The sequence below is a fragment of the Polypterus senegalus genome, chromosome 3 (assembly GCF_016835505.1).
Source record: "Polypterus senegalus isolate Bchr_013 chromosome 3, ASM1683550v1, whole genome shotgun sequence".
Taxonomy (NCBI): Eukaryota; Metazoa; Chordata; class Cladistia; order Polypteriformes; family Polypteridae; genus Polypterus; species Polypterus senegalus.
In genome coordinates this window covers 273,151,008-273,166,063 of record NC_053156.1, presented here as the reverse complement: position 1 = coordinate 273,166,063, position 15,056 = coordinate 273,151,008, and the positions used below count along the sequence as shown (strand labels likewise).

General features: G+C 39.9%; 1 protein-coding gene across 1 annotated transcript; it reads left to right on the top strand.

Annotated features, from left to right (window-relative positions):
* The first annotated feature begins 1,737 nt into the window (after positions 1–1,737).
* On the top strand, positions 1,738–12,496 carry LOC120526681 (olfactory receptor class A-like protein 1). Its single transcript, XM_039749837.1, has 3 exons — positions 1,738–1,832; positions 2,080–2,142; positions 11,503–12,496. The coding sequence occupies exons 1-3, from the start codon at positions 1,738–1,740 to the stop codon at positions 12,494–12,496; spliced, it is 1,152 nt and encodes a 383-aa protein (XP_039605771.1).
* Positions 12,497–15,056: the final 2,560 nt, after the last annotated feature.

Genomic DNA, 15,056 nt, shown 5'->3' with positions numbered 1-15,056 from the left:
CGCCCAGAGGTGGGTTCAAGTGATCGGCAACTGGAATTGACATCATTGGTGTTGGGACTGTCAATCACTGCTTCTGTAGAGAGAGGAAGAAAATAAGACATAAGGCAACAGCGCCACCCTCTGGTTGGGAGTGCAATTACATTTATCATCTCACAAACGCACATGTGTGACAATGTTTTAATTCTGCATGTGTCTGCCTGTCATTTACTGTAAATAAAGATCTCCAGTGGAAAAAAAAGACTGTTCATTTCCTTTCACAGGACACACGTTTAAAAGCATCAAGAAGAATTCTTGAATATTTTCTTCAATACAGTGCACAAAGCACCACACACTCCACAATTCTCCAATACTTATATAATAATCAATAATCACAATAACAATCCTCCACTCCCAGCAGCTTTGTGACCCAACCTCCCAACTCTGGCTCTCCCTGCTGGCTCTTCATCAGTCCTTTAAATAGTCCATAACCTCAAGTGTTTCTTCCGGGTTCAACGCCACATCATCCTTCCTCAAGTAGCCCGGAAGTACTGTGAGCTTCCATTCTCGTGACTCCAAAGTACTTCCTGGTTGTTGTAACAGTAGGAGTTCCCAAGTTCTTTGTGAGCTCCCCCTGGCGGCACCCAACAGGGCTAAGGAAACAGACCCCACGTTCCAAGATGCTTTGAGGGAATCCGGGGAACTGTTGTCATCCAGGGGAGCTGCCACCTAGCATCCGGGGGATGCAGTGCCCTGAAAAAGCTGTCTTCCTCCATTCTTTTCCTTCAGGGAAGTCCTGGCCGGACTGAACCGCCGGCCGTCTGTCACAGGAGTAACATTCCTTGTTTTCAACCCCCCCAAAAAACTTTAAAACTTCTAAAAATTCTTTTTAGTGAGGTTTGTGTCTCACACTTATCAAATTACTTAAAAAATTAATTTTTGTGTCTGTTTTGCAAAACTGTATTCCAATCAAGACTTGCCTGTTTTACTCATCACTAGGGTATATGACTGGATGGATGGAAATGTATGAATATTCTACACCCAAAAAAAGAGTTTGAGATATAAAGAACAGAAAAAAAAGTCTAATTATTTTTCCATTTATTAGGAAACCAGTAACGGCATACTGCATGATAATGTGCAGTGAATACACTTGACTTGACCATACTCCGCGTCCGTACGCATCCGCTGTACGGCCACTGTGCTGCCCGCCGCCAAGAGTTGATTCTACAGTACAATAAAAAAATATAATAAAAGTAGAATGAGCAATAATTCCAAAACTCTTCACTTTTAATATAAAGCTGTAGTGCAGAGTTTCAGCGTAGTATATGTGTACTAAATTTCTGGCTACAGGTTATTCGATTTTTGACATTGACCATCCTGGGTTGATCTTTGACCTTGGAGGTCAATCAACACCCCGAAAGTGGACAGTAGACGTCACATAGTGTATGTGTACCAAATTTCAGGTCAATAGTTCAAATGGTTTGCGAGCTACAGGTGATTTAAAATCCTGGACAGACAAATGGACAGCCACAGAACCGTATTATATAAGAAGATATATGAATCAGAAGACAAATGGCTGGATTTATCTCTAAATGAAGTGAATGAATGGGTAATACGGAGACATTTGTTTGCTTATTGACACAACATGGGAGGTTTATGTTACTTAACAATAAAAATGAGAAACATTCTGGTACAAAATGGATTAGTGTTACAAGTAGTAAAGATGATACACTAGTAAAAAATAATAATAATCTTAGAGAAATGGATGACTTGTGCCCTCCTGTGATAACAGATGGTAGCACCATCACATGCTTTTCACAGGTTAGAGCTGAGAATGCAGCTGAGAGTGAAGCCATGTAAACTGAAGTGCTGAGATAACAGCAAAGAGACAGATTATGCTGGTCTTTCTGACTCACTTCACTAATCTCAAGAGCCTGGAGAGACAAATCCAAAGAGCTCAGGAAAAAACAGCCCTTATCTTGGTGAGATTGTTAAAGCTATTGTTCAAACTACGACTTCTGGCATTAAACTGAAAATTAGCACTGAAAGGAGGCCACACTTACTGTACCTCCAGCTTTCACTGTTGTTAACTGTTTTCCATAGGAGAGATGGCACCCTTAAGTCTGAAACACTGGTTGGACTCAAACTGCAGCAGTATGTTCCAGTGTAAGACCCACCACTTCCAGCTCAACCCCATCCACTGTGTGACCCCGAGGAGGACAATCTTTCTATGCATTAATGATGTCAAATATATGATGTCAAATATATGTTGACCTGTAAAGCAACTTAAAAATGCACTATATAATGCAAAGCAATTGTTTATGAAGTATTTTGTGGTGGTGACTTGCTTTTGGGTTGAAATATTTCCCATTTCTTTAAATGCAGGTAGAGTGGCCAAGTGGTCAAAGTGCTGGACTTTAATCTTCAGAAGGGGCTCACTATACAGTATAAAGGTATTTAAAAAAAAATGTTTGTAAAGCACACTTAATAATCAGCATAGCAAAAGTGCACAGGTCTTTATGGTATGATGTAATGGCGTCCCAGGTGCAGTTTTTCCTCAGAGTCAATTATTTACAAGCTGTTATAAAAGCAAAGCAGAGAAGCACGAGCAAACAATTTCACATTTGGGAGACTGGAACTTAGACACATTTTCAAAGATAAGGTAAGTGACACCACGTTAGCTTAGGCATGAAACTTACAACTACTTGAGTACACATTACAGTTATTTCATACACAGGGCATATTATATGTGTGTGTGTGTGTGTACATTTATATATATATATATATATATATATATATATATATATATATATATATATATATATATATATATATATATATATATATATATATATAGATATAGATATACTATCAAGACAAATTCCTGCAGCACATTAGTGTGTATATATACCACTTGCCTGAAAAAGGAGTCATGAGCTTCCTCAAAAGCTTTCAAATTGTAATATGTACAGTTAGCCAATAAAAGGGGTCATTGCGCTTCACTTTTCATTGCATGTAATATATATATTATATATATATACAGTATATACATGATAAAGAGTTAAGTATATTTGCACACACAAACAGTACCCATGGAAATGCATACTGTTCTGATATTTTATATATACCACCCTGTATACTGTATGTGTATGCATTTTTGTGATTTTTTTTTATTTATGCTTCCATACTTTGCTCTGAGTTTATGTTGCGCTTCATTTTTTTACAAAATAATTTACTACTGTAATTTTTGAATATTACATTAGGATATCAATTGGAAGTTTATTAAATAAGAAAAAAAAATTGAAATTAAATATATTTCAATTACATTTTTCTAATGAGCTGAAATGAAAAACTGAAAGCATACACTGAATAAATCAATTGTGACATTAATGGACTTAAACTGTCATGATTTGCTTTTGTTATTCAAAGCTGACATTACTTTTTTATTGTGTGTGTTCAAAGTACTTTGTGTGTTCATTTAAAGCATGTAAATGATATATCATTTAAAATTTCCTTTAATTGCTGTATAGCTATAAACTTGTGCAAATCCTCTGAGCCTATACTTTATGCTATGTAAAGTTAAACTGAATTATATACACTATATGTGTTATAGATGTTCAGTATATATACATGTCATAAAACTTTGTGACATACCGGACAATATCAATATTTGAACATGCATTCATACAAAATTTAAATACATGACATTTGCATACATAAACACACACAAGCACAAACTGTGCATACCCACTTCCCTTTTTTTCCCCAAACACACAGACAAAAAAAATTAAAATAGTTGTTTGTATTAATGTTTTTTTTTGCAATGACATTATGTTTATTATTTGTATACATTAGTTGTAATTATGGTGCTTTATACCTCTGTAATTTACAAAAAACGCAAAGTATTAAGAATACAAATAAAAATTGAAAAATAAAAGCATAAAATCAATAATCAATTATTCCTGAGATGTCTAATATATATATATTTACTAGACATTAAGCCCGTTACAATAACGGGCGCTAGACCAGCAGTGCATAAACGTTAGTAGGAACAGTCTATATTAACTCTTTCGGGGCTGATGTCGACTTTTGTCAAAAAGAGGAGTTGACGATGGTAATCGACTGTAAAACTGTGACAAAACCAACTGTTATGTTTTAGTTGGACTCTTGTTGCTTGAAGGAAAGTGAGCTTCACTGGTTTGACCAAGACTTCTTGCGCTCTTGTGAGTAGCAAGGCACAAACAACACCAAAATGGCACTGACAGCTGGCGAGAGATCAAAGTGACTGCATAAAGCAAACTCCTGCATGGACGATGTTTTGCCTATTATCTCTGAACTGGACTATGACTTGTCGGACTTCGATTTTGATGAGTGATCGAAAATGAATGTGAGGTTCTAGCTTCAATTGACTGGTCCCCAGCCCATCATGGTGCTGAACGCGTTCATATAACTGATACGCCTACGGCAATGTTCGCCAGGGAGGAGTGCCACTTAACAATGATAAGAGGTAGAACCTAGATTGCAATGCACTGTAACCGTGATCGCCACTGCTGCTGCCTCAGCCACATGAGGACAGCTTGGCAGCAAGCCAGCCGCACATTCTTGTCAAACTGGCAGCCACAGCATGCAGCAACAGACGTTTAATCTTGATTTCTGCGTGAAACCAATGATTTTCAGAAACTTTTTTTTGAACAAATACTCAGCCCTCAAAGAGTTAAATGGCAAGGAACCTTGACCTCATTCTGTTTCTTGTCTTAATTTTTTTTTGTCAAAAATATTTTTGCAAAAAGTCTAAAGTAAAATAATAATAATAAAAATAAAATAGAAACATATGACAATACAGTAAGTATAATTAATATTGCCTTAGTGTAAACTTTTGTAACAATCTGTAATAAACACAATATACTTGAAGAAGATATTTAGGAAATTTTTTTACCTCATGAAATTTTTTAATAAAATTTCATTATAGACAACATTTCTTGTAAATATTCTGTCTGAGTTTGGCAAGAGTTTGCCTTGTTCAGGACCATCTACAACGTTGACAACAACATCTGGAAAACTTCTAACTCTTGGATAATGCAACATATAACTGACCGTGGCTGAATACTGGTTCTGGCAAGTAAATGCCAACTTTTTGTAAGGTTTGCTCCTCTGAGTCTCTCTCTTTTAACATTTTTCTGACGCTCATTTTCTTTTTCTTCAATCGATCTATTTGTTTGTATTTTTTTTTTTTTTTGTCTTTCAGCCTTTCTTTTGTTGATGTTTACTTGTTGAGCTGACCGTTCTTCCAGGAGATGTTACTTATATAGGATTTGATTGTCTGTGTGTTTTGTCCTACTTGACGTGTCCTTTTTTTTTTTTGGGTGGCATGTTGTTAGTATTAGTAATATTTTCTCTTACAGTAATACTGGCTTGTATGTGGCTGTAATATGCGTCAGTGTATTATGTGCCTTTAAATTTCTCTCGCAGTAATACTGGTTTGTAATTCTATAAAATGCCTGTAATTTTCTCTGACAGTAATACTGGCTTTGATGTCCGTAATATGACATTAATTTTCTGTCACAACAGTGGGCAATCAGCAGAGTGTCCCCAACAACTGATGTAATGTGTGGCGTGTAGCTGATTATTGTACGTGTGGCGTCTCCCCAGCAACGGATTTTATGTGCGCGGCTGCAACTACCTAATCAGCACTCTCCCCAGCAATGATGTCTTTTATTTGCTGATCATGCGCTGCCGTGGCAAAGCCATTCTCTGTGTGCCCAGCTTTCAGTGTGTGTGTGCTTTATTTGCTTATTATGCGCTGCCGCAGATAGGCCATTCACTGTGTGCCCAGCTTCAAGTGTGTGTGTATCCAAGGTGGCGTGCACATGGGCGCACTTCAGCAGAAGACACACACACGGACACCTGGACGCACACACAGGGCTTTTATTAAAGAGGATATATATATATATATATATATTGTGAACGTTACCCAGGCACAGACAGGCAGACATGTTGTTTTTCCACCACCACACGTTTATTTACAATTACTATTTACAATATTTACAAGTGCACACAAACCCCCACAAAGTCCTGGCCACACAATGCCTTCTTCTTCGGGCCGCCTGCACACTCTCTTCTGCTTCGTCCTGCCTCCACCCGACTCCAGCCTCGAATGAAGGGAGGTGGCCCCTTTTATCCACACCCGGATGTGCTCCAGGTGCTCCCCGGCAATCACCCGCCAACACACCCAAGTGTGGCGGAAGTGCCGGCTGTTCTCCCGGAAGCACTCCAAGTGTCCCTGCTTCTCTTCCCCCCAGCATTTCCTGGTGTGGCGGAAGTGCTGAGGTCCAGGGCTCCAAAGGCATCGGGGCGCCCCCTGGCGGTGACCACGGGCTCCTACAGGGTTAGGCTTCCAAGCCCTCTACCCGTGGCCCCCAAAGCAACCAGGGTGGCAGCCCCCACATGATCTCAGGTGGGCGCACGCCCTCTTCCAGTCCTTCATGGCATCCCGCCGGGTCGTCGCCCCGGCATCCCTGACTATATATATATATATTGTCGTGGATGCCAGGGGCGATGACCCGGCCGGGATACCTTGGAAGACCGGAAGTGGCCGTGGGCCCATCTGGGACCACGTGGGGGCTGCCTTCTTGGTTGCTTTGGGGCCCACGGGTACAGGGCATGGAAGCTCCACCCTGTAGGGGCCCGTGGTCACCGCCAGGAAGCGCCCCAATGCCTTGGGGACCTGTTGCCCCAGCACTTCCACCACACCAGGAAGTGCTTGGGGGAAGACTTTGGGAGACACCCGGGAGCTGCCGGGAGGACAGCCGGCACTTCCGCCACGCTGGGGCATGGCCAAGGGAGGAATGCCGGGAACACCTGGTGCTCATCCGGGTACTGTATAAAAGGGGCCGTCTCCATTCATTCAGGGCTGGAGTCGGGAGGTGGAAAGACGAAGCACGAGAGGTGTGGAGGCGGCCTGAAGAAAGGCATTTGTGGCCAGGACTTTGTATTCGGGGGTTTTTGTGCACGTGACTGGGTCTTTGTGACCATTTGACTGGGTCTTAGTGACCATTGACTGGGTCTGTGTGACCAATTTAACTGTAAATAAACGTGTGGTGGTTAAAAAACAACATGTCCGCCTGTCTGTGTCTGGGTTGGCTCCACAATATATATATATATATATATATATATATATATATATATATATATATATATATGTGTGTATATATATATATATATATATATATATATATATATATATATATATATATATATATACACATATATACGAGGCTGCTGGGGTGGATGAAGTCCAACTGGAGATGTTGAAAGCAGTGGGCATTGTTGGGATAATATTCTTAATGCATCTATTCAATTTCACATGGAGGGTAAAGTACTGGCAGATTGGCGTGGTGGTCACCATATTTAAGAAGAAGTGACTAGAGCATGTGTTCCAGCTAAAGTCTATGCCTGGGTGCTGGAGTACGATGCTTAAGCCTAAAAATTAAGGGGAACAATGTGGCTTCCATCTTTTCCATGGAACAGCAGACCAGCTCTTCTCTCTGGTACAGTTGCTGGAAGGTGTGTGGGAACACAATAACCCAGTCTGCACTTGTTTTGTAGATTTGGAAAAGGCATATGTCCATATTCCTTGGCATGTGTTGTGGGAGATGCTGCAGGAATATGATGTAACTGAGCTGCTCTTGCATGTTACTCTTACCTTACATGAACTCAGTCAGAACTGTGTCCAAATACTTAGTGTGAAGTCAGATGTGTTCACTGTGGGTGCTGAACTCTGCCAGGCTATGCCTTGTCACTGCTCTTGTTTGTGGTTTTTAAGGGACAGGATATCAAGGTGCTGCCAAAAATGTGTGGGTGGCCAGTTGGGAAGGTTAGGGATAGCATTTTGCAGATAATTTGTCCTCTTTGTTTCAAGTGACTGTGTCCTTTGGCAAACAGTGGAGCAATTTTCTGTCGAATGTGTGAAGTGGCAGAGGTGAGAATCAGTACCTCCATGTCTGAGGTCATGGTTTTCTCAGAGAAAAGTGAATTGTTCTTTCCAGGTAAGGGGAGAACAGCTGCCTTTAATGGATGAGTTCAAGCATGTTGGGATGATGTTCAGGAGTGACAGAAGAAGAGAACATGAGATCAACATGAGGATTAAAGTGGTGGCAGCTGTTCAATGGGTACTGTATCAGTCTGTAGTTTTGAGCTGTGGGCAGCGACTGAAAGAATGGGATCCTGAGTACAAGCAGCAGAAACGGGGTTTCGCCGCAGAGCCACTGGGCTGACACTCTGCGATAGGGTGAGGAGCTCAGAAATTCAGGAGAGTCTCACAGAAGAGTTGCCTCACCTCCAAATCAAAGGGAGCCATTTGATATAATTTGTGCTTTCTGCAAAGATGCCCCCAGGGAAGAATCCCTTTGAGCCCCTCTGAGCATGTCATACTGGGCAGATACACTTTGGCATGCTAGAGGGGTATATATATATATATATATATATATATATATATATATATATATATATATATATATATATATATATATATATATATATATATATATATATATTAACTAGGAAGAGCTGAAATCTTCTCCTGGGACAGGGAAGTCATTATTGCTTAATCAGGAAAAGTGATTTGAGATGATAAGATAATGATGATGATGAGGATTAGAAAAGAACAGTTTGTATTATCCAGTATACTGGATAAAAAGTACATCTAAATAATCTAAATATCTACAATGCATAATTTTTATATTTACTCATGAACACAATGTCAATTTAAATATATACAAACTGTAGATTTACAGTACATGTATGCTGAGCACACAAGAATATGCACAAACTTAATGCATCTTATTAGCAAGGAATAAAAAAAACATAAACATAATTTTACCCTTTTTCGCATTGCAGATCACAATTTAAGGCAAACAGAACAATTCATGTATCATAGCAGTCAAGTCAATTACAGTAAGTAGAGACTGAAGCCTGTGACTGATATTACCATCAAAGAAGCTTCACTAGACATCACATTTATGAAGAGAAAAGATCAACGCTCACATATGTCATATGCCTTTTCCTGGGCTCCCCAGTGTTTGCAAATTTTTATTACCATACATATTTAAATCAGAAGACTATTTCCTGCCTTGTACAGAATTACAAATACCCTCATTTTCCTGTTTTTACATTTTGTGCTTTAAAATAACAGCTTACGCTTTGTAACTGAACTGACACTTTTCCCCAAGAAAATGCAATCTTCAAATCAACACTCTGTGTTTTTGTGTTTCACAGTTGGCACCACTCAGGCACATGGCGGGAGTCTGTGATCAGAACTAAAACAGAAAGCATGTGGATTGCGATTCAGCACTTATGACACTAGGCAGAAGACCACATTTCCAAAGGTTTATGTTTTCATTCCTAAGGACACAAAGATTCATTTTCTTGCGTTACAGTGTTGGGGAAAATTTTAGGTTTCTGATAACTTTGTGAAATGTGATTACTTTTGATAGACAGTCCACACCAGTTCAAAATTGTCCCCCTGCCTATCACCAGAATCATTGTGTTTAATCCTGCCAAGTAAGTTTGTTTTAAGAAGCACTCATAGAGGTAAGAGGCAGCAACAAGATTCATTTAAGACATACGCGTGAGGTGTTTGTTTTCCTTAAAAAATGCTTCTTCTAAAGAATTAATCATGAATAAAGAAGATTTTTAAATCTATTAACTAAAACCTTATTATGAATATTTAAGAAGTTAATTTAACCAAGATACTAAATGATATACAGTAGCATAACGTTCTCAAAGAAATCTGATTCAAATCAGAGCCACGGTAGACTGAAGCATCAACCTCATAGTAGATACCAGCCCTGACATGGTAGATACCAGTCCATTTTAGGACCCTCTCCTGAACACACCTACACTCACACTTTGATACATAACTGATGACTTTGAACTGGGTGTGTGGGTGTGTTTGTGTGTGTCCTGCGGTGGGTTGGCACCCTGCCCAGGATTGGTTCCTGCCTTGTGCCCTGTGTTGGCTGGGATTGGCTCCAGCAGACCCCCGTGACCCTATTCGGATTCAGCGGGTTAGACAATGGATGGATGGATGGTGTGAATGATTGTGTGTGACATTAGGTGGATTAGTGACATGTCAAACAAGTTTAGAAGGTCATGCTTGTCAGTTGTATAGAGTATTCTTATGCACATGTGCTACTCAACATGTCACACATCACCACTCTCCAGCACAATGATTAGTGAGTAGAGCTACCGAACCTGTTTTGATTCCTGCCTTACAGCCAATCATGTTAGACTAGATTCCAGCCCTGCCACAACTCCACATTAGAATAAGCAGGTTTGAGAAATTAATTTAAAGAAGTAACACTAACTGAGTAAGGGCGGCAAGGTGGTGCAGTGGGTAGTGCTGCTGCCTCGCAGTTAGAAGACCTGGGTTTGCTTCCTGGGTCCTCCCTGTGTGGAGTTTTCATGTTATCCCAGTGTCTGCATGGGTTTCTTCCAGGTGCTCCGGTTTCCTCCCACTGTCTGAAGACATGCAGTTTAGGTGCATTGGCAATTCTAAATTGTCCCTAGTGTGTTTGGTGTGTGTGTGCTTTGCCCAGGGTTTGTTTTCCTGCCTTGTGCCCTGTGTTGGCTGGGATTGGCTCCAGCAGATCCCAGTGACCCTGTAGTTAGGATATAGCGGGTTGGATAATGGATGGACACTAACTGAAAAACATATGGAGAGTATGAGAGGTGGTTCACTCTTCACAGTGATTGACAGGCATCATGTCCATGGTTGGTTCCCACCTCATAACCCTAAATTAGAATGAGTGTTAAATAAATATACAGAAATAGGCCTAACTGCCAGATGTACATAGAGTATGATATGTGATGTGATATTGCACTGCAATAAACTGGCATTCATTTCCAGTTGGGCTTATAGCTTTCATCATGATGCTGTTGAGATAAGTATCAGCATCCTAAAAACGTACTAAAGTGGGCTCAATAAATGGCCTTTATTCATATTATAAATATATTACTGTATTAATAATAGTCATTTTCTAACCTGCTTGTCCTGAACAGGGTTGCAGGGGTTTGCTGCAGCCTATCCCAACTAGCACAGGGTGCAAAGCAGGAAACATTCCCTGGACAAGGCTCCACTCACACACACCCACACACGGGCCAATTTAGGATCACCGGTTCACCTATCCTGCATGTCTTTGGACAGTGGGAGGAAAAGAGAGCACCCCAGATATGGAGAGAACATGCAAACTATACACAGGGAAGACCCAGACACAAACCCTGGTTTCCTTGCTTTGAGGCAGCAGCAGTACCACTGCGCCATCGTGCCACCCTTATTAATAACAGCATTTGTGGAAAGCAGCATTGTATGGATATTAACAAGGATATCTTGAATCCTTGTTAGCTAAAGAAAGTTAGACAGAAATTAAAAATTAAGAATAGAACACATTATTTACTATTTACATTTTGAAATGATAATCAGATGATTTTTTATACATTTTTTTAATTTTTTAATTTTTTTTGTTTCAGTAGAGAAATTGCAGTGGACATCATGGACACCAGAGCCGTGGTCAAGGCTGTTGCTTTTGTAATCCTCACAGTCATCAGCATCCCTTCCAATATGGCCATTTGTTATGCCTTCTTGCATACTCTACTGATCGAGGGCAAGCTCATGACTGCTGATGTCATCCTGTGCCACCTGAGCTTTGCCAACCTGGTAGTGACGCTCACCCGTGGCATTCCACAAACACTCACTGCCTTTGGCTACAAAAACCTGTTTGATGACCTTGGCTGCAAATTCATTGTTCTCTGCTTCCGAACATTTAGAGGTCTCTCTATAAGTCTGACCTGTCTGCTCAGTGCATATCAGGCAGTGGTCATTTCACCAGCCACTTCCAAGATGGCTGTCTTGAAGACAGTAATATCCCAATACCTTGTGCCCTTGGTAGTGTTTCTCTACAAATTTTGCTGTGTGACCAGTGTTTACCCTATTCTTCATGCAGTGTCTAAAGTGGTCAATAACACCATTCCTCTGTACACTTTTAATTTAGAATTTTGTATCATTCCATACCCTGACTACACAGCCTTTATGGCTGCTGGCTTGTCTAACTTCTTCCGAGATCTGATCTTCATTTTGGGTATGACAATCATGAGTGGCTACATCCTGGTCCTTCTCTACCAGCACAGCAAGAAAGTGAAGAACATTCGAAGCTCTGACAGAAGCCAATCAGGAGCCAGAGCTGAAACCAAGGCCTCCAGGGCCGTGGTCACTTTGGTAGTTCTCTATGTCATTTTCTTTGGGGTGGACAATGTCATCTGGCTGTATTCTTTGGGTGTTCTAAGGGTGGCACCTATCTTTACCGACTTCCGGGTCTTCTTTTACACACTGTATTCTTCAGTGTGCCCCATTGTGGTCATCATCACAAACCCTAAGGTTAAAGGCAAGCTAAACAGTGTCAAATTAAACAAGCTTGTGTCCACTGCAGGCAGCTGTATGTCAAAGGGACTTAAGGCTAAAAGATGACTATATCTTAGTATACAAGAGAACTGAAGAATATGAGCCTTTCAACATGGGATGAGAGCTACAGGCTGTTGAAATTACTTGAGCTGAGTGTAAAGGCTATGAAGTCACCTTTAAAGTTAGAATTAAAACTTATCACACAATCACACCACAGTCTACCTTACATTAAATATATCCCACTTGTGAACTCACATGTCCGAGATTTAAAAGGGGACCTGGATCATGGCCACAGCTTGCATTTTACCAATTAAACAACATTTAGAAATAAATAACCTAGTCAAGGTCACAGTGGTGCAGTGACTAGTGCTGTTGCCTCATCGATCCAGACACGCTCTCACTTATCGTCTACAGAACGTTTGTACTTTCTCTCTTTGTCTGTGTGGGTCTTCCGTTCACATCCCCAAAGATGAGCTTTTAAGATTAACTGGCAATTCTGAATTAGCCCTATCGTGAGTGTTTGTGCCCAATGACAGAGTGGCTCCCTGTGCTGCCTATTTAGGCTCCACACCCCGGTGACCCTGAATTGGGTTAAGCAGGTTTGAGAATATCCTGCGTCCATCTTGGGATTAGTAGATGGAAATGTACATTAAGAATAAACTATACTGAAAAAACATGTTGGGCACACAGCTATGGTAGGTTTGGTTTTATTCTGCTTGTAACTTGTATTTTATTATATTTGTTCAACTAAGGGTGTATTTCATTATTGGAAAAAGCAAAGAATATCTTTTTAATGATGTTTACAAGAAAGGCACAGTGGTTAGCACTTCTGACTGAAACCCCTAAAACCCTGATTTTAGTTCCCACCTGGATCCTAATCTGTTTAGAGTTTGCATGTAGTTCTTGCATCCATTTCTTTTCACTGCTATGCTGATGATACTCACGTTTATATTCCTGTCTGCAACTCTAAAATAAATCAACTCTACAACTGTCTTTCTGAACTAAGATCCTGGATGGCTAATGATTTTCTTGATCTGAATCAAAATAAAACGGAGGTGCTTATAGTGGGTCCATCAGCTAAAGCCCAAATTGGTCTTGGACTTCTCGGCTCTTTCTCTGTGTTTTGCAAACCTCAAGTTCGTAATCTGGGTGTTATCTTTGACAGTAACCTCTCTTTTGAGAAACAGGTTAATTCTGTAGTCAAGAGTTACTTTTTCCAGCTTTGTCTATTAGGTAAGATCAAGCCTTTTTTATCTTCTCGGGATCTTGAGAAAGTTACTCATACTTTTATCTTTTCTCGCCTTGATTACTGCAACTCCCTGTATTCTGGGATTAGCAAATCCCTGATACGCAGGTTACAGTTAATCTATAATGCTGCCGCTCACTCTTTCTGGTTGGGGCAAGAAAGTATGACTCTGTTTCTCCAATATTAGCTTCTTTACACTGGCTGCCTGTCAGTTTTCGAATTGATTTTAAAATCTTGTTGCTAGTTTTTAAATCTTTACATGGACTTGCTCCTGCCTATTTATCAGAATTGTGTGTTTTACACCAGCCATTGTCGTGGCAAAGAATTCATCATCAGAAGGCTCTTTACCTAAAAATAAATGCTATTAGGACACGGGATAGACAGACGGAGTTTTAAGGCTTTATTGCAATAAAACAACACAAAAAACAACAAGGACTCAACCCAATATGGCCAAATTGAGCTGAACTCTGAACATTGCAGCAATCAAAGTTTTTATAACAATTTCTTATCATTTTAACCTTGTTCAATGAGCTCATTCCGCACCTGGCTATACTGTCTATTGTTTATTTCAATTTCTGTTTTTCTTATTCCTGATTGGTTCTTCAACTGAGCAGATGTCCTCTATTCCATATTTGGTCTTTCATGGTGTCACTTCCTCCTCTAGCCTTTCAAGCTATACTATAATATTGGCTTAAAGCTAAACTTTAATTAAAAAGAAATATTGTATATGCTTTCATTTAATCATTGCTTGGCATACTTGATTTGTCTTAATTTCTACACTAAAGCTAATTTCTAATATATTCTTCTAATATTTTTGCTAAAGCCTGAATTTACTGAGATTTTCCCTTTATGCATTACAGTGTGACCTTGCTTACGGCAAAAAGCCTTTTGTTGCCTTTCTGCTGATTCACCAGTCCAGCTGGTTTCGCTACGTGCCTTCCAGAGCAACCTTCTCTGGGTTATCGCTTCCTTAGCTTCCTAAGCCTTGAACACAGGTGTTCTCAAACTCTTATCCTGTTCTAAGCTGGTTTCAGTGCGTCAATTTCTGTTCTTTTCTCACTCTAAAAATGTTGCTGTAAGCTTAAAAAATAATGCAATATAACTGATTTTTAGTTAACTATTTGCTTGACCCATCTTATTTGCTTAACATTCTAATTTATGCTTAATCTAATGTTTTAGAAGCTTTTAATTACTTTTTATGGCTCTTTATGTTAATTTGCTATTCTCTATGCTAATATAAAAAATTTTCCTTCTACACCATCTAGAGTTCTTAGATCTTCTGGTCAGCTGTCTCTTGTTGTCCCTCGTACCAAGTGTAAAACTAAGGGGGACAAAGCTTTTGTAGCTGCTGCTTCTTGCCTGTGGAACTCTTTACCTCAT